The sequence below is a fragment of the Fundulus heteroclitus genome, chromosome 19, assembly GCF_011125445.2.
Source record: "Fundulus heteroclitus isolate FHET01 chromosome 19, MU-UCD_Fhet_4.1, whole genome shotgun sequence".
NCBI lineage: Eukaryota > Metazoa > Chordata > Actinopteri > Cyprinodontiformes > Fundulidae > Fundulus > Fundulus heteroclitus.
In genome coordinates, this window is record NC_046379.1 from 31293030 (window position 1) to 31314198 (window position 21169).

The 21169-nt window shown below is 41.7% G+C and overlaps 1 protein-coding gene across 1 annotated transcript; it reads right to left on the bottom strand.

The window, feature by feature from the left end:
* Positions 1 to 997: 997 nt before the first annotated feature.
* dact1 (dishevelled-binding antagonist of beta-catenin 1) lies at positions 998 to 19809 on the bottom strand. Its single transcript, XM_012879708.3, has 4 exons — positions 19219 to 19809; positions 9312 to 9408; positions 8772 to 8885; positions 998 to 6412 (listed from the first exon to the last, which is right to left on the bottom strand). The coding sequence occupies exons 1-4, from the start codon at positions 19480 to 19482 to the stop codon at positions 4326 to 4328; spliced, it is 2562 nt and encodes an 853-aa protein (XP_012735162.2). The 5' UTR covers positions 19483 to 19809; the 3' UTR covers positions 998 to 4325.
* Between the last annotated feature and the right edge of the window lie 1360 nt (positions 19810 to 21169).

The following is a 21169-nucleotide window of genomic DNA, read 5'->3' on the forward strand; positions in this document are numbered from 1 at the left end:
CAGAAACCACTAAGTAGATTATTTTAAATCAAATGGCAAACATGATACTTTATGTTGGAATTTTCCCTGTTTTCTCTGTTCAGTTCCTGTTCATTACCCTCATCCCCTCAGCTCCTCTGACCAAGGAGAAGGTTCCAGTGTTTTTTCTCTTTTTCTCTAGCTAATACGAAGAGTGGTTTTGTTCCTTGATGCTTCTCATGTACCATGAATAAACTTGCGGAAGTTTATTCACGATACCTGAGTCTCATGAATAGTATGGGACAATTATTGAGCTTTCTCCAGTTTCTCTCTACAATATTATAATAGCTAAGAAACAGGACTGCAGAGCTGTGTAGTTGTTAGCATTGCTGCCTTGAAGCCCTGTTGCTCCTGGGTTCAGATCCTGGTCAGGGCCTGTATGACTGGAAAGTTGGCATGTTCTCCCCATGCATACATGCCTCCTCTCTGTATACTGCATGTTAGGTTAATTGGTCACTTTACATTGGCCTTAGTAATCAGCGTGTGTGTTGCCCTGTGATGGACTGTTTAGGGTGAACCTCTCACCTACTGACCACTGGAGATGGATGGAGTGATGGATGGAGTGATGCATATCATGGCGGCTCTATGTCTATCAACAGCGTTCCCATGGTAGCAAACAAATTCATTTTACCCCCACAGTCATCTTTCCCCCACCTAATTTTGCTCTGTGACCGTGTGGTAGCGAGGGATGAGCTGAACCCTGCTTGAACTGTACGAACATCTGCATCATGATTTGTGGTCTCAGTAATTATGGCTATCAGTCATCTCTTGGAAAATACAGCCAGACAGAAAGTATTAGAGAGCCCCAGTATATTCTGCAACTGGAGCGTGAAACACTGAAATCATCTCTTTAAATCTGATTTAAACCAAAAGCGTAAGAAACACAACCAGGTTACAGGCATGCTGTCAGAGGACGTCAAAAAGAGTGGCACACACAAAAACACCACCCCCACCCCCCCCACACACACGCACACAAACACACGGGAAATCCACATTTAATCAAGAGTTAAAGAGTCAAGCACCAATTTCTGGCATACATGTACAATAAATACAAAGATATTAATAACAGTCATTTAGTTCTCCAGCTGTGAAGTTTAGAAGATCAGTTCTGACACAGCAGAGGCATGACGTTGGTGGGGAAACATCAGTACAATTAGGTTTAGCTACTGATTGAAGGATTATTGCTGGTGAGACGTTTAAATATAAACAATTTCAACAACAACAAAAAAGTCAGCAAATAAACTTTTAAACAGAAAGGCAGCGTGTGACATCAACAAGAGCAGTCATGGCCTTTTGAAGAAGGCAAATAAACCCTGATGATTAATCTAAATCCAGTTCAGGGCCAGCCCAAGGTTCTACAAGGCCTGAAAAAAAGCTGGATCGGGGGACAACTTCCTGTTAAACTCAAACTAGAAATATGTTTTGTACTTTCCAGTTGTATTTAAAAATGTATAAATTTCAGATCTTTTTGAATTTCTTAGTTTAATTATTCTGAAATGTTAGGCCAAATTAAATTGTATGGTTATTCTAAGTAAGCAAATTAGAATTTTGGGGATCTATGCGCTGTAGGATAATTCAAGCATCCTTGGAGGCCATCCAATGGGTTGGAGCCCCTAACCAGCAGCTTAGTTTGGCACAATTTTCATAGGAATTTGTTTTTTTTTGCAAATAATCCCACTCAGTTCACATCCCTTTTTTGCCATCAGCCTACTGTATATGTAAGAAAAGGTAGTTTAAATCAGTTAGTTCTATTACTTTATTTATATGGTGCCATTTAACAACTAAAGTCCAAAACTAATCTTAGTCATCAAAGAAAATGGACATTTTTCTGAAACATTCACTGCATTTATCATTTAAATGTCAGCTGTATTCAATGCACACGTAGTAAAACAAGGGGAAACAAATCTCCATCTGCTCTTAACATTTTAATGGCTTTCAGTGAATACTGTGTATAACAAATATATTAGGTATAAATAGCTTTTAAAAAAATCTTAGAACAGCATAGCTGAAAAAAGCACTTTACAGAAAAAATATGAGCTGACAGAAATGCTCAAAAACTAGAGGAAATAAAACAGGACTATAAGCAAACATGTTAACAGCACTGATGGCTTATTTCAAAGTGCAGGATATAAAAAACATACCTTTCAAAAAACTTGACCTCAAAAGTCGAGCCAAATGGAACAGATACATGTGCAGAAAGTAGAACTTGTAGAAAATAAAATGGCTTCAAAACAGAATTTGAAAAACAAATTGTAATCTCTCAAACTGTGTTGCTTTCAAAACCTTTTTTTTTACAAAACTCTTCAGGGTAAATGTTCTTCAAGCAGTCATCTTTATATGTTTCACTAAACATTTCAGCATCTTGTCCTTGGCCAGGGAGAGGTCCCTAAATCGCTCATCCATCCACTGCTCTGCAGTCCACGAACCTTGGTTTTTTAAAATTTCATTGTTAATGGTGTTTCTGAACTATTTTTTTTTTTATTTCAAACAGATTGCTCCCAAACATTAACCTACAGTTATGTTCATTGGACTTTTATTCCTTTAGCTGGTCATTTCCTAGGCACATTGTTTAGAGCTCTCCTTCCTGATGCTTCCCTGTCTTCCTTGGTCTACCTGGATTTTCTTCTTATAACCTGAACACTCTGCTTGTACTTCCTCCAAACATTCGACTCAGCTGACTTGGAACAACCTACATGTTTTGCCACACTCTGTGCTGATTGACGTTCTTGAAGAAGTTCTTCCCATTTTTCATCTCACATCTCTCCTCTTGGGGCTATTTTGGCACATTTTCTACCTCAACATTGAGTAATTCCACTTTTTTTCCTTTTCTGGCCTGAAAACAGATGTTCAAGTGTAATGTAGTTTTTCTCTTTTTTGCTACAAAGTAAAAAAATATTGATTGAACAGTGATTCCAGATGTTTTGCAATGGCTTGTAAAGGCATTAATCATTATTTTACAGCCCTTTATACATTACAGAAATCTGCTTTAGGAGATCAGAAGGCAACAGTAGAACCCTTCAAACAGATACAGTCAAATCAGAGGACATCTCTTAGACAATGTGGAAAGCTGTTCGGTTTTCCACATTACACACAGCACCGTGACTCGCTCGGTAAAATCCATCTCCACCACGAACAGAGAAGAGGAACCAGAAGCAGATAGACGGTCCTCCTATTTGGTGACGCGGTGAAGCAAGCTGGGGGAAAACTGGCTGTATTGTAAGCGCAAATTGTTTACGAGAGAGAGGCGAAATGTCAAGTGACCAATGGCAGGTGATCAACGAGAAAAATACGGCTTGTTTGCGTTCAGTGTTGAACGTACCTTTAAGGATTTAAATGTTTCTTCTTGGCCGACCACGAGTTCCACATACAACAAGCGAAGTTAACCTACTTAACAAAGTTCCTCTCTAGTCATAACATCCGAGCTGCATGGAAGAAAAAGGATTCCAAGCAGTTTGTCTTATCCTAAACAGCTGAATGCCAAAGTTGAAACCAGATATTTATACTGTATGAAAACCTGTTTTCTCACTTTGTGACATTAAACCGGGTTAAACTTTTTCAGGTCAGCTGGGATCAACAATGTTATTTGTACAGAAATAAAGTCAACACATTTCTAAAATTCTGCTGAGATCAAAGATGCAAATTTTTTATTAGCATTTTGAGCCGGATGCTAAAATTGCTCATTTTTGTTATGAAAAGTCACGTTGCAGTAGGATAAAAATTAATTTGTAAGAATGGTGACATGAATTGATTTTGTTCATTAGCATCCACCAAAAAATATAGTTGTTTGTTTGTTATGTTGGAAATATGTCAAAATGTTATACTTGCGGACTGAGTTTTGGGGGAACATTAAAGAACGATGTGAATAAGCACAAACTGATTAGCCCATAGAAATACCTGGTTTCAACTGTGTTTGGGTGGCCGAACTGCATTCACACAATTATTAGTTTTTCTAAATCTATGGACTTTGACAGGAAGTTCTGGGTTACCATCTGTAAAATGTTGACATTGTAATATTGTAAATTTAGAAACTGTAATTTGATAAAAGAGAAGCAGCCTAATAAGAAGGTTTCATCTTAACAGTTTTTCTTTCGAGAGACAACCTTCACAAAGATTGGTTCGGACCCTCTGAAGAGGCTTGCGGTGGTATAAATACCAGCTGTAGAAACTGTTTTCCAAACCGCAGTATGTGGTGGACCTTACAGCTCCCATTCTACCACTATTTTTTCAACTACTTGGTTTGTTTCAGGCACAACAGAAGTAACCGGATAAGGCAACCAACAGATATGCTTCTGCTCCAGTCTGAGAGATCATACTGTGGTCATGAGTTTGAGTGAACCCGACCTGAACCTGAGGATCTTCCTCTTCAGGTTATGAGAAGCCTTAACCTTGACGAAGGTCTTAGTCTGAGCTGGATCTATTTCCAGCTTCCCCACTGTGACCCGAGCTGTTCTCTGATGCCCCCGACGCCGGCCTGGCCCAATTCCTCCAGGACCCTCTCCCCCAGGTCCACCACCCACACTCTCCTCTGTGTCTGTGGTGGTGGTGTTGTCCTCCACATACTCCTCCTCGCTGGACTCGCTGTCCCCAAAGCAGTTTGTGGTGTAATTGGACCTGTCGTCCTCACTGGTGTCCACGATGGTAGAGTGAAAAAGTGAGACACACTCGGCTGAATATTCAGAGTCGCTTGCTGGGATTTTGGAGTATGGGCTACCCTGCTGCCCCCCGGTGTGGCATGTTTTGGCAACAGAGCTTCTAAGGACCTTCTTTCTCTGCCGGTGGCGGCTGTTTGCCTTCGTGCTGTCAGATGGCACCTCCATGATGGCACGCGGGGGCCGGTACTCTTTCCGTTTGCACTTTGGCTTGGCAACAACGGCGACGTGTTCGCGTCCGTGGTGATGATGAGAATGGTAGCTTCCATACTGATGGTGCTTTAATACTCCTGATCTAACGCTGATTTGCGTCGGCCTTGCATGCTTGTCTGGGACTCCAGTTATTGGAGTGGATGCAGGGATGCTGTTCATGCCTGATGAAGTACCTTTGTTAGAGACCTTGGCCTCATTGGAGTGTCCGTCGTCCACTTGAAGAAACCTGTCAGGGTCAGAATTATGGCAGAGCTTATCCCCTCTTTTCTCTGAAGGCACCTCCTTATGTTCAGAAGCCAACAGAGGTTTTGTTCTATTGCTGCTCTTCACTTTAGTAATCTTAACATTCCTGCTGTTACCTTTGCAGTGTTTACCATTATGCTGCCTGGCAGGGATGCCATTGCTCACATGACTCCTTCTTACTACTCTTACTCCTTCGTCGGGATTCTGAGCGAAGGCCTCTGAACTGGTGTGTGCCAGCTCCAAGCTGTTATTCTCTGATGGGCCACTCTGCAGAGGATTAGAGCTCTTCTTGGAAGCACCAGTCTGTGTTTTAGCAGTTAGAGATGATTTGAAGATCTGTTCTTGGTCGGTGGGGCAACATGGCTGAAGTGTCTCTTCACGTAAAGAGTTAAGTTTAGGACTTGTATGATCTCTGATTTCTTTGAGGAGAGTGGGGACAGAGGGGCCCGAGTGAGAAAGAAGGCTTGTCTTTCTAATGACTCTTCTAATGTTTGTACTGCCGTTCTTGACCCTACTGGGGACAGAACAATTGTTCTGCAGGTTATGACTACCAGTGGAGTTGGAGTCACCGTTGTTGTTCTTAGAGCTAATTTTCATGTCAGTATCCTCAGGGAAGACTCTTTGAGTGGCCTTCTCTTCATTTTTGCTATCTAGAGAACATTGTCTCTGAGAGGATGAAATGGCAAAAACTTCTGCTGAGGTTTCTCCAGCAGGGAACACAGATGTTATATCAGTCCCTTTCAGAGTCCCCGCCCCAGAACTGGGCCCAGACACTTGTCTCAAACAGAGACTGGGCTGGCGCACGATGCTCTTTAGAGGGTCCGTACTGATGCTGGTCCTGGGTCTGTTGGCCCTAATGGGCTGTGCCCTCCGCTGCAGCAGACCGAAGATGTATTTGTCGAGGTGCTTACTGGAATGAGTTTGGAGAGCAGACCTTTGAGGTCCAGGAGAACCTGAAACAGAACTGGGAGTAGGGGAGGTTTCTGTTTTGGGACATTCAGCACCAGCCTCATCTCTGCAATGACCTCCTTCACCAGAGATCTGCAGAAAGCCCGAGCCTTGAATGGCCACCATGTGTAATGGGCTTCTGTGGCAGTAGATGTCACTGACATTTCTGGAAAGAAGATTGCAGAAATTTCTAGTCGGGGAGTCAGTGGGTAGCAGAGATGAAGCCTCCAGAGAAGCCTGGTGAGGAGCTGAGAGTGAGCGGCGAACGGCACCAGAGGAAGCTGCGTCATCACCAGGTCCTCCAAGCAGTACGTCATACTCCAAACAGCTGGCCAGCTCCTCTGAAAATAGAAAGAATTTCACTTTATGCTTCCAGAACACGAAGAAAGCAGATTCAGACACAGCTGCAAGCTATCCGCCGTCACTACATGATAAGTGTATCATGGTGAATGTTAACACATTCGCCAACTGCTTGACTATTGAACTCAGTGTCAGACATAAACTGTGTAAATTATTGTGAGTTTGTGTTGTGAAGCTAAGCTGCTGAGTGCCAACAGCTTGGAGGAAGTAGGTTCTGATGGTCTGCAGAGTGAGGTTTTGACTCTGTTTGGTTAGGCTGCAGATTGAACGCTCAGGCATTAGTAAGTGGAAAATTCCTTTCAGTGGAGACAGAGTGCTGGGAAAATTAACCCTGTGTGTGCTTCTTCATCCCCTTTATGCATGTCAAACATTAGGAGGACATCCTGAAGACTCTGAAAATGTTCGCATTATCCTCATTACTGACACACAATTTATTTAAGTAAATAATGTCCCTGGATAAATTCACTTTGATTAATTGATTCAAAAATGTGGCATTAACAGATGTTAATCATCTTCTATGATGTAGAGAGAGAGATAGAGAGAGAGATAGATAGAGAGAGAGAGAGAGCTAGCGAGAGAGAGAGAGAGAGAGAGAGAGAGAGAGAGAGAGCGAGAGAGAGAGAGAGAGAGAGAGAGAGAGAGAGAGAGAGAGAGAGATAGAGAGATAGAGAGAGAGAGATAGAGAGCTAGAGAGAGAGAGATAGAGATAGAGAGATAGATATAGATATATAGATATATATATCTATCTATCTATCTATCTATCTATCTATCTATCTATCTATATATATAGATATATATATATATATATATATATATATATATATATATATATATATATATATATATATATATATATACACATACATTAATAGTTCTAACACTGTAATTTTGCTTTGTCAGTTGCCAAAATAATTTAAGTGGGGCACATAATAGTTTCGTGCATATTATATTGAAATTAAAATAGGTAAAGAAATTATTAATAAATGACAATATTATAATATATAAACAGAATATTTGTGTGTTAAAATATAGGTCTAAGGAAAAAACAGCACAGGATCTGAATTCCTAACCTACATCAAAGCAGATTCAATGCCATGCTTTTACAGACAGAATGATTATTTCAGTCACTGCAGACTTCAGATCTGACCTGGACCTGGTCCCTACTAAGCAGGGGTTTCCTGCACTTTAGAAAAAGCTGCAGCTGCCGATGGACTCCTGTTTTTTTTTTTACCACCTCTGGGAAAATAACTTTACAGGAGGCAGCTTGCTGAATTTGTGTGCATGTCCTAAAATCCCACATCTCCACATGGACTGTGCCCTATCAGCACAAGAAAAGATATTTGCTGCTGGTTTTCATGTTGATGGAGGAGCAGCTCAGTGATGTAGAGCTGTTTGATTTAAGCTATATAATAGGGCTAAATAAATGTGCAAAATATGCAAATATGATGGCATAAAAAAGGTTGAAAACGTTGCAGCTGAGACTGAAGAGAAGACTGAAAGCAGCAGATAGCCCCACTCACACCAGCTGCTAGCTGTTCTGTCCAGTCCACACCATTCCCTCCCCATGAAGACTGGTAAGCCAGTTACCTCCTGCAGCTAAAACCCTACCTACTCTACCAGGACTCTGCTCTGGGCCAGTGGCCTCTCTGCCAGCACCCTGACAGAAGAGCACTGTTTAAAGAGCCACAATCGCTTATCACAGCACAGTTGTCTAAACAACAGGTGTCATTCCACGGTCAGAGTTCTAGCTGAGAGCACGAGAAGAACGACAGCTCCTCCTACACCATGCTATAGAGACACGTCATCTGAATGGAGTGGTCCATGCACAGCCTGAGGGCTCAGGAGGACGTTAACCTTCACTACATAACAGGTAGGAATCCACAGAAGAGTGAATGAAAAACAGATCTAAATTAGCCTTGATTTCAAGTAAAAGACAACCAAACCCCCTTTGGCTGCAGTCGTTCATCACACCAAGACCTTGTTGTGTTTACTGCATCACATTAATTTCAGAAATACGGATTCAGTCACAACAACAAACTTCAGTGTGTTTTACTGGGAGGTCACGTGATAGACCAGCAAAGTGTAGTTTATGACCCCCTCCTCTCCCGTTGGGTTGTTGGGTGGGGTAGTGGGGGTGGGGCGGGGGGTGGGGGGGGGGGGGGGGTGACTGAGGTACCACACATTTAATACGGTAGAGAGCAACTAAAACTAAGATTCTGCAAGTTTTTCAGCTGATTGAAAACATTTTGCTGACTCTGCCAGGAGTTTGTCCCGTTTCTCAGCGACTGGAGTGAACCTCCTGTTGAAGATGTTCCAACTGAGTCAAAGTGCTGAAAGTACCTGTGGGCAGGAGGCATCCTTCAGCTTCAGCTGTTGAGCAGAAGCTCTCGCTGAAGACGGAGTGGGATGAGTTGGAGAGTGAGCCAGAGGCCCCGTCACTCAGCTCATAGAAACCTGATGGAGAGGAGAATTGACAAACTGATTATGACCACGCAGATGGACACACCCTTCATTGCTCGTTAAATTCAACCTAACTCTGAGATGCTAATGTACAGCATATTTACACGCAGTGTATAAAAAGAATTTAGTTATATGTCTTCTTATACAGTGTATGTAAACGTGTGGTTTCAGCTGCAGACATCTGGGTCTCTCTGTTAACCAAACGCCTTTTTTCATACTTTAAACTCTCAAAGCTTTACAAACCTTGATAAATCAGTTTTTCATCTCTGATTTATTATGCATTTATTCTCTTTTAGTCTGTCTTTGATAACAGAGAAACTAACATGAATCCTACTGAGGGTCTTTTTCCTATTTGCTTCTGAAAAGCAGGTGTTTTTGTATTGTAACGGCTAAAGTCTTGAAGGTTCTCTGAGGTCCTACCTGAGCTCGGTCGGCTGTCTGTCTCCAGCTGCTCATTGATCTGTTGGTCCAACTCATGTAACTCGCTGATGATACCAGCATCCCTCCTCAGGCAGCTCTGTGACACAAACACAAATGTCAGTTTCTCTCATCTCTACTTTATAAGCAATCGTAAACAGAAACCAGGTTCAATAGAGCAATTTCAGATCATTTCCATGTCTAGAGTCAAGCAAAAAGCATAAAAAAACTGAACCAGCCAAAGGCAACCAATCACACACTCGAAAACTGATTTTACACAGACCTCTGGCCCTGTTTTCTTGAGTTGGCCTTCCTTACAATGGGACATTTTCTCCAAAGAAACATAATCTAATAAAAAATAAAAACTATAGATTGGATATAGGGCTGCACAGTGGTTTAGTGGGTAGCACTGTTGCCATGCAGCATTAAGGTCCTGGGTTCAGGTCCTACCCTTGGCCTGGGTCTTTCTGCATGGAGTTTGCATGTTCTCCCTGTGCATGCGTGGGTTCTCTCTGGGTACTCCGGCTTCCTCCCACAGTCCAAAAACATGACTGTTAGGTTAATTGGTCTCTCTAAATTGTCCTTAGGTGTGAGTGTGTGCGTAAATGGTTATTTGTCCTGTCTGTCTCTCTGTGTTGCCCTGCGACAGACTGGCGACATGTCCAGGGTGTACCCCGCCTCTCGCCCATTGACAGCTGGAGATAGGCACCAGCACCCCTTGTGACCCCAAAAGGGATACAGTGTGTTAGAAAATGGATAGATGGACAGATTAGATTTAAAGATGTCTACAAGGTGGAGGTAAGCACCAGGCCCTCCAGGAGCCTGTATGGATTAGCAGGTATATAGAATAGATGGATGACTAAATTAGTTATTCTTTAGAGATGAGTTTTCCATTTCTAAAAAAATATATTAATGATAAATAAAAATAAATCATGAACCTAATGATGTCTCAGCTTTTAAATGCAAAACATGTTTGATGTCTAGAGAGTGTGAACCATCTGGAAGGTCAGGCCACTAAATGGTCTCAAATCTTCGCTGGCACATGGCTGCTGATTTGTGTGCAAAAGTAACCTGATCTATACAAAAATATTTAGCAATTTGTAAGCACAGGAGGTTAAAGGTAGAAATCTGTATAGAAAATGTATGTATGTATGTATGTATGTATGTATGTATGTATGTATGTACTTTGCATTACTTGAGTTCTAAAGTTCCTTACACATATTTACATTTCCTATTTAAATGTTGATTGAAATGCCCATTTGTAAACATGTTGTATACCATACAGGACTTTATTTAGGTTAATTTCCCCACAAACAGCACAGAGAGGGCTCATTAAAGTGGATGAGAAAAGGCTTAGACAGATAAACAAATATGCTACGGGTAAATAGACTGTAGACCCAGACTGAACAGCTTCCATTTGTGAAAGTCTTACTAACTTAGTTGGAAAGTGAACAATGTTTTTAATCTGTTGCATTCCTGAGTGGTTTATTCTGGCAAAAATGTAAAGACAAAGGCTGAAGATAATGTCCTGTTAAATCTGCCCTACATTCAGCAATGAGACTTGTCGACGCACACAGACTCAGACACACAGTCTGGACCAGCCCAGCCCCTGTGGGATGGAAAACATGTGGGCTATGCAGCTCTGCTTGCAGGTCATGTGCTAAATTCCTACAACTGAGCTGCTGCAGAGAAACTGAAGCACACAGCTGCTGGTTGATCATCATTAATAGCACCGGGCCTCAGTGGAAATCTAATCTAAAATCCAAAAGATTAGATGTGTGAGAGTATGTGTTCACTTATAATCCTCCGAGGTACCCAGTTTGAGTTACAGGTTTTGTGTATGATCTGGTTGGTGAGAGGCCTCACACGCAGCCTAACAAAGTCTCAAACTCTGGTCCGCGCACACGCATCTTTCTCAGCATCTGATCCATTTAGCCTGTGCGAACCTGGCAAACTGACCCGGTTCAGTCAGCAGATGTTTCTGGAATCATCAGCAGAATATTCCTTTCAGCTTTCTGCTTGTTCTGTAGAACGGGCACGCAAAGGCAACTTGCCTTGAGCGGAATGCAGCGCTCATAACTCAGCTCTGCTAATCCTTCTCTTTCAATTCAATAAGTCTGCCTGGAGAAAGACCGACGGTATCTGCAGCCCACGGTGGTGAGCTGGCTCTCTTCCACTTACAAGACCTGCATTAAAGGCTGTGTCTGAAGGTTTGTCTGAAGTTAACAGAGTTTCAGGCGACATGGGAGGACACACATAAAAGAACAGAAACAGAATGATGGAGATGTGGAGCAACCATTTCTAAACTTGGGCCACCCTCCCACCATAAACACCCTGCAAAGGAAGTTCTACCCTCCAACCAGACCTGCCTATGGACCTAAACCTGTACCCCTGGTTCAAGCTACTCACACAGTCAGGGGAAAAGAAAGAAGCTAGACAAATAAAATGGTTCCTGTTGTTATTTTCCATTTTTCTATGAGTGTTTCTACTATAGGCTCCAAAACAGGGCCATAGATGCTGAGCGGTAAGTCCTCTCACTGTCATAATTTGTTTGGTTGTAGGAGTCTGACCCAAATGGAGAGGACAGCAAACTCCTGTTGATAGTAAAGATTTATTTTCATAAGGAGGGAGGAGACACGGAAAGAACAGGAGACAAATTGTGGTGTCATGGGAGGAGAGGGACAACAGTCTGAGGAGGAGGTGAAAAACGGACTGGCTTTTAGCTCCTGGGAGGTGATTACATGACAGAAGCAGAAGAGACTAATCAGTGGAACTCAGCACATCTGGATGAGAACCGGAAAAACACAGCTCAGACAAAGTGACCCGCATAAAAATGAACCTACAGGGAGCCAACAGGACACAGAGGGAATGTAACTAAACCAAAAACAAAAGATTAAAATCAAGCAAGAATCTCAGCAAATACACAAAGAACAGACCACAAGAAGGAGCTAATCTGGAAACAACAAGGAGACCACTAAGGAAGGCTGAAAGTGACAAAAAAAAAAAAAAAAAAACAGCAAGTTAACTGGTCTAAAACCAAGGGACGAAGCACAAAGACCTTCATATCATCACTGCAGTAGTGTCGCCTGTTGTCTCGCTCTGTGGTTCACAGTATTTCTGAGCAATAAATCTTTAGCTGTTGATTCCGGTAAATGCCGTGGAGATGCAAGGCTGGTTCCTGGAAAAGGTTCTTTTACTGGCAACGCTGCTCTTTAGTCTGGATGTCCAATCAGGAGCAGTTTGAGGCCAACACCATGTGCTGTGACTCCAGGGCCGCTCCCAAATATCTTCCCTGCTTCCATCACAACTGGCTTCAGTGTCAGTATTTATTGACAAAGGGAAGGCAGCAATTATTTGTTCGACTTCCTGGTTGTGTCTGAGAACTTGGACGGTCGTTTCGTGCGGGACATTAGAATTAGATTTCAAACAACATTCCTTCACACTTTTCTCTGCAGTTTTATGGCAGAGCTTTAGAGATCGAAGGTTTTTGGCGTCAACAAGAACTTTTAAGCTGCATTGTGTTGCAACCAATTCCCCATAGAGTGACACTGAACAAGCACAAAATCTGCTTTGTTTTACAATCAAGTTACTTTTTGCAAAACTCTCTTGATCTTGCTTTTCTAAGAACAACCCGATATATCGCTCTTCCAGTTTTACATCCACACAAGGAAACCTGATCCCTTAACTGCTGCTTTTTCCATTGTCTCCCAGATGGAAATTTTGAACATTTGATTCTCTCTTTAGTTGCTGAATAAACTGTCAGAAGCAACCTACTGAGTAACAAAGGCGATTTTAATGCCACATCTAGAGGTAGCCTTCATTTAGAAATGACTTGCTAGGACTCCATTTAGTTCTCGTCTAGAGATGAGTAAATACTTCCAAGCTCAGCCAAATCTTATACCAAGCACTATAGCTCTTATAACTTCACTTAGATATCTTACAGAAACAAATGATCAAAGAATATAACCGAATCAACAGTTTCATAAAGCTCAAAGTGAAACTAAAAGCAGGGTCAGTAGATTTAAACACGATGAATAGCAGACCAATTAAACCTTTCTGCGTTCTGTCCCAGCACAAACAACACTTTAATATAATATTTAATTGGTATTTTATGTGAAACAGCAACACAAAGTAGAGCTGAATTGTGAAGTGGAAAGGAGAAAAAAAATTGAAGGTTTACAAGAGTTTTTAAAAATAAAAATGTTAACATTGTGTTGTGCATTTGTATTCTGACCCCCTTTACTCTCATACCCCTACATAAAATCTAGAATAATAAGTCAACAACCTACTACTGCCACAATGTTTTATTAGTTTCTGTTATTTTATGTACTATCTGCACCATCGTATTGTTCATTGTTTAATTAATCCTACTGCTACATGCACTGTTCATACACGTTCTGTATGTATTAATGCCTTTTTAAGTTTGTCGCTACTTTCCTGACAAATGATAAATACGTATATTTAGAATGTTTCTCTTTTGTCTACTGTTTTTACTCTGAGCCTTGCAACAACAATTTTCTCAAATATAGATTTTGTTGGACGAGAACAAAGTCTGTGTATGTCTGAGTCTAGCTCAGCAGTCAGACTTCATTTGTGTGTCATTTATTTTAATCTCACTCTGAATGCATCCATTTCTGTGATGTTCTCAGAGGATTGTTAGAGGACATTAGAGAACAACCAGCTTCATGAAGACCAAGGAACCCAGCAGACGGGTCAGGGAGAAGGTTCTGGTTCAATTTAAAGCGGGGTTAGATTTTACAACCATATCCCAAGTTTTGAACATCTCCCAGAGCTCTGATCAAACCATCATCTGAACCTGGAGAGAGGATGGAGCAACAGCAGAGAACCCAGAGAATGTGTCAGGTCAACTATTATGCAGCCTACAAATGTAACCTTTATGAAAGATTTGCAAGAAGAACGGCATGTTGAAAGAAAGCAGTCCTGCAGTTTTCCACAAATCATGAAGAAGACAGAAAACACTTCTCTGTTCTCTGTTCAGAGGAGACTAAAATGTACCTTCACTGTCTACATGCAAAGCCCTGAACACACCATCCTCATAAGGAAACATGGTGCTGGGAGCCTGGGAAGAAAAGCTGCTTGAGGCTGAGAAGACTTGTACTAACTTTTTTGTGAGGAAAATGCAGATGTTCAAAGCTGGAAAGCGGGAACCAGGTTTCAGCTATGACTACAGAGAATGGCTATTCTATGGAGTTAAATGAGAGGGGCTGATAATAAATACACACCACACTTTTCAGATTTTTATTTGTAACCAAATTTCCTTATGTTCATAAATTTTTTACTACTTTGTGTTGATCTATGACCTAAAATGTATATCAAATATTTTGAAGTTTGTGGTTGTACCGCCAAAATACATGAACGTTTAAGGAGTGGGAATAGTTTTCCAAGGCGCTGTACTGTTTTCCACTGCTCTTAGATATTCCAAATTTAATAATAAAATGTAAATAAATGTGTTATTGTTTGTTTCGGGCAAAACAGTGACAAATATAAAGCTATACCTACAGCTCTGCATCGTCCCGTCAGATAAAAAAACAGCATGTCTGCAGTTACATCTAGTGAGATGGGAACACTGAGCTGTGCAAGCTGTCCTCTGACAACAGGACACACTGAGGGCATCACGGCTGACAGACTGGATTTATAATCCGGTAAGAAAATGCCAACAAGTCTGCATGATTTTGCTGCACTCCTGACTCCAGCAGGACCCATACAGCAATGGCAACATGTTATCTACGCAGCTCACCGACAGGAGAAGTAGTGCTTGGAGGTTTGAGAGTTTGATCTATGAAAAGTTACAAGATCTGTGGCTGGAGGTTACTTTATTCAAGCCAGACAACCTCCTAACTGACTCAGTACCAAGTGATCTTTGATTAAAAAGCAGAGACACATATTCAGAGTTTTGACAAGAATTCTGTATAAATGGGATATATCCTGGTGTGAGAGGCTGAAGTTATCCCTGAAGGTTGCCGTTGCTCAAACCTAAAGGAATAGTTCAGGAGTTTGAAGGAAGATAACTCTTGGTATTTTCCATTTAGTATTAATCCAGATAAACTGGTTTCCGAGTCTGAAGCGTATAGGTAGTAAGAAATGGGCTTTAACCAACGTGGACTTCTATCATTGAACAACTCCACTAGAATAACTCAGAAACCACTTATGTGAACACTAGAAGTGGGGGATAACATATTTTTTAGTTGTATAAGGATGTGGACATGGACAACGTTGATTGATAACCTCATTTTAAGGAACACAAAACGTGGAAGTGGAAGTGAGTAAATGCAGCACCTGGGCAGTTTATGGTGAAAACATAACAATCATGAAGAGATGGCTCAACCAGCGATGCAGTAAAGGAAAATCAGCTGGACAGGAGTCCTGCAATGTACACCCTCCATCCCAGTCAACACGCACTGCACAAAACAACAAGCGTCTATAAAACATACCAGGACTGGATGTTCCATAAAACGCCCTTCATTTTATTTGGTATAGATGCTGCAGTAACACATGCTTTCAATACACCCAAATATATAGCAAGACAGAAAATAATGTGTAAGAGTCTCAAACGATCAGAACTCCTAAAGATTTTTAAAAGCCATAAAAGAAAATGAGTTGATCAGGACACTACCAAAAACCCTATTGATATTTTATTTAGAATGTTTCATTTTTTCCAGGTTCCCAGAAGACACATCTTGCAATGTCTGCATACCTTCTTGCTACCAAAAATTATTTTTTTTGCCTCTGCTTTGTGAACCTTATTTTCAGTCTGAAATAAGAAAAGAAGCCAATTAGTTGGTATGTTTGCTGTGGACCCACACTGTGACACTGAATTGAGATATATGGGTAATATTAACTACACTGTAGTATTTTGTAATTAACCAAAGAAACCACCGGTGAGCTGTTCTGTTGGATATTCTGTTGGGTATTCCAGGGGTTGTTCTGTAATAACACTAATAATATGCATGAAGGCATGAGTGAATCCTCAGGTGCTTTATGATGCGGTATTACTGTCTTGATCTGTGCATGCCAGGCCGTGGTATCACACCTGAAAACAAACCCAGAGCTAGGATGTGGGTGAAAGGAGGGACTGCCTCCTTTAAACTCAGAAAACACTATCAGAACATGCATTTAAAATGTGGGGGCTCCCATTATGTGGAACCTTCTCCAGATTCCAGTGCTGAGTGTAGAGTCTGACAAACACTGTAGATATCAGAAACAAACTGATCTGTCCTGAAAGATAGTAAGACAGATGGGATAACAGAGGTCCATTAACGATGCTCGTCTTGTTAGATTCTGAAACATTTGTTCCTGAAAGCAACAACCAGCTGCTGCAAAGAAACAAACACAGCTGACATGCTCGGAAAGACGGACCCAGTCATCGGTGGAACGATCGAAGGCACCGATGGCAGAAACAACACGTCCAACTCTATAGCAGAGACGGGCTCATGAATCAAAAGTAGACCAGATCAAGTTTTAAACCTTTAAAATATTCTAATCATTGAGGTTCTCCTGACTTTCTAGTAAAACTCTTAAACTCGAAAACTGCAGTGTTGCCGTACCCTTTTGTTGTGCACTGCATTCGAGGGGAAAACCAAGTTTTCCCCTCGAATGCAGCCAGAAGATCTCTACTAATCCACGGCCGATGCTCAGTGATACAGTCAAGTTAACGAAGAACTGCAGCATCAGTCAATTCCATCCAACACTGTCACATGCTTTAAATGGCCACTTGACTGTTTAGAGCCAATGTGCAACCACATTCAATAACTAGAATATGCCTTCTGTCTTGATTGTCAGATTAAATTTAGCTTTTGAAAATAACCATTTAAGCAGGTATTACACGTGCTTTTCATCAATCACACATTTTGATATTAAAAATGTGTTTTTATCGGTCTGATGTAATATTCTAATCTTAAATGTCGTATTTTCATTGGCTGTAAGTGTAAAATCCATCGTATTAAACAGAAATAAATGCTTAAAGTTAAAATATCCGTCTGTGTAGAATTAATCTATATAATGAGCGTCTCTTGATCTGAGTTAGTGAAATAAAACTTTTCAATAATATTGTAATTTTTGCAGTGGGTCTGTATGCAGCATCCGCACTGTTACCGAACAAGGTGATGAAGAGTACAAGAAAGACAAAATACTGGGGATCCTGATATAATAGTTAGGTTTTGATAAACATGTAGCAAAGTGGCAGAACAATGATTAGTGGATCTTTTGCAATTGGAAGCACATTAGCAAAAGAACAAGTTTTTGCTTGCTATCCTGAGGCATTTGGGAATGTGGTAACACAAGGCCAGGAAGGAAATACATCAGCCGTGATCTCAGAGAAGCAACTATTCACACCAATCAATCTGAGTAGAATAAGAACATCTCCAAACAATATGAAGTTCATAGTTTTAAAGCAGGAAATGGTTTGCGGTTGCCAATTTACCTACGAGCGGATGACCTAGCGAGGTCCTACTAAGGTCAGATTATGTAAAGCTCAGATAAATTACAGAAACCCTAACAGGTCCATCTCGGACGCTTTGGACCTCTCACAGCGTCACAAGTGTTAAAGTTGATGATGATCTCCCATCAGGTTGCAGTACGCTACTACCAACTGCCCCTTGAAATAGCATGATTACCAAACCTTACTGTGAAATGTGACTGTTGCTCTCAGCCATGGGAATGTCCGTTTTTTAAACATTGGGGTATAAGCTACATCCTTTGTTAACACCTATAGTCAGTGCATTGGGGCTGGAAGGATATACATTTATTTTCCTTTTTTAACCAATTGTCATCATTGATCATCCTTTTTTTTAATATCTCCTTTACCCTCACACAGTTGGGTGGCGGTGTAGGTGAGGGTCTTGTGTCTGTCTTCCGTGATCACTGGGGTAGAGGCAGGGTACGCACGGACCGGTTGCCTTCTATCACAGTGCAACAGACACATACAAGACAGAGAACCATGCATGCACACCTTTGAGCAGTTTAGATCAGCCTGTTGGACTTAAGGAAAACAAGCAAACTCCACAGAGAATGGCAGCAGCTGGGATTATGAACCAAAAACCTCCTACATCGCAGCTCCATACATGATGTGCTGAATTAAGCACACAACAATCAGGCTTGGATTAGATCTGTGCTTGGATCCTGAATGTGACTAAATGACTGGACTGGACTGAAAGGAATTGGGTTTGGACCAGGGGGGACCAATAGAACTGGACCTGTCTGTCTTGAAAAGTGCCTTCAGGTGAAATTAGCTGCAGTTTGGTCCTAAAAGGTCCAACACACATTTGTCCACACTGATTTGCTTTTCTTATTTGATACAGTGAAGGGATTTCATTGTATCAAATAAGGTCAAATAAGACCTGATCAGATGCCCGAATCCCCTCAATAGACTCCTGTTGATGTGGAGGAGCAGCAGCTCCATGTCAAGCTCCTCCCAAATGGTTGGAGCTCCTCACCTCCAGTCAACATCCCTGAATTTGATCTGCTGGCTGTTCTACCACACACACTACAAGTTCCCTAACCTTAGGAAAGATTTCCCTAACCTTTCTTATCTTTCACCAGAGAAAGGGTTCGAGTCTGGAAAATGTAAAATTCCAAACAGATCCAAACTTTTTTATGCAGTTACAGAACCGAGAAAAATACCTGTTCAGTAATTAGAAAAAGACTCAAATACATAGATCCTCTGGCGCCCTGCAATACTGCAAATGAAAACTGAAAAGTAAAGAGCACAGGCTGATTTGTGAGCTGTTGATTAAACATATTTATCAAAGTCTTCCCACCACTCAGCGACCTTCTGTCTCAGCGCTCCTTATTTGGCCTTTTGAGCAATGGATGATTAATATTAGGACAATGAAAGTGCTGAAGGACAGCGGTGTGCAGTCCTGATGGGGCTCAGCACGTCGTGGGGACCTACCAGCTGTTTCCTCAGCACCAGGATGTTCTCCTCGCAGCCCAGCTGAGCAGAGCTCCGCGCCTCCTTCGCCTCCTTCACCTCCTCCTTCAGTGCGCTCAGGACCAGCAGCTCCTGCCGATGCCGCAGGTACTCCAGCTCACCGAGCACCGACACGATGAGCCCCAGCCGCTCCCGGACGGAGCGCAGCCGCTCCCCGTCCGACGGCGCTCTGTGCCGGCCCAAGCGGCCGTCTCCGTCCCGCCTAGAGGCGGCGAACAACGGCATCTCCTCCGGCTGTAGCTCCGACTGCTCTCTGCAGCATGGGTGGCGTGTGAGAATACCCACTGGCACCCACCTGGCCGAACCTGATGCATAAATCAGATCAGATCCAGAAACAGCCCCGAACCGCCTAGTGATGGAACCGGAAAGCGGGATCAGACTGCTGTCCTGGTGGGTCCCTTTACACCCGGGGGCGTGGGGGGAAATGTGGGGAAAGGACCCAGAGAAGAAGGCAGGACTGCATCCGCCCTGCAGACGGTCCTCCTGAAGCTCTGCACAAACTGACCCCTGGTGTCTGGTGGAAGCCAGCAAACCTCGCCCCTTCAGACTGACACGCCCACACGATGACGTCAGCAGCAAAGAAAACCTTCAGATTAAAACGATGTCATTTACTTTTACCTGCATAAAGAGAATTATTCGGCTGTTAAAATGCCATGTTTTCCCTGGTAAAAAAAATTAAAACGTATTTTTCATTATGTAAAAAAAAAAAAAAAAAAACACGATAAATCTCAGTTTTTCTGCTTAGAATGACATTTATCCTATCCAACTCAACTAAAAAAACAAACGTGTTAAAAGAAAAAAAGCTGGAACAGACACCCTTAAACTAATACTTTATTGAAGCTCTTTTAGATTCCTTTCCAGCATTCAGGATTCTGCCTGTCAACATGTTGCATTGTAACATGTGTCCACTCTACCTTTACAAAGGTTCCCCATAATGATAGATTCTTAAAGAAACTATACCCTGCATTTATTTTTTCCTGGTTTAGAAAAACGCTTTTTACACTATTTATGAGTTAAAATATGTACTTTGATAATAACAATTGACTTAATTGTGCAATTGAGTGAGTCCAGTTTTTTTTTTTTTTTGTGGGAATAAGCAGCAAACTGGGGACAACTTTTCTCTGCCAAGATCTTATACCTGAGGTATACCACAAGTGCTGGGGGAGATGATAAAACAATTTGGGAGTACAAGTGCAAGTACTTTAGAGTAGAGTCTGTAACACCAACCTATGGTTTGGAGCATAAGTGCATGCAGCTACTAAGACTTGTGTGCTTCCTGCAGTTGCATACTAACACATCTGCCTCGTGCCTAAGTTTGAGCTTCTACTTACAGAGTTTTGTATGTTTGCCCTCAGGCCTGAGATCAGTTCATCCTCTACAGCTTCATTAAAGCAGCACAGTTTAATCCCCGTTTCTGAGAACATTGATCTCTGCACAGACACATAGGACCTCAGGGAACCAATCAGCTGTGTGATCAATTGCTCTTTTTTTTTTAGTGTATTGTTGGATTAAAGGATTTTTCCTCAGCCTAATCAGGATGATGTGTCACCCGATGCTTAATATCATTCACTCTGCTCATCAGCTTCCTGTCTAAATCTTAGTATTTTAATTGGCTCCATTGTTTGTGCTGTATTTTTCTTCTCTAAGCATTTTCTGTGAAATACAGCCATGAAACAGCCATAAAAAATCATCATGATTTGAGACATAGATTTAGTGATTCTTTTATTAACAAGCAGCTTTTAAAATGGCTTATTGGACAACAGCTGTAGACAAAGCAGAGTGCTTCTCTCTGAGACATTCCCAGCTTTAGATTTACTTAAAGCCGGTGCTCTCTTTGCAAAATAAAGTATTTCCCCCTTATAGGTCTCTTCTGTTTTAAAGTCTTGTGACTCACAAATGTTTCAGATCATCA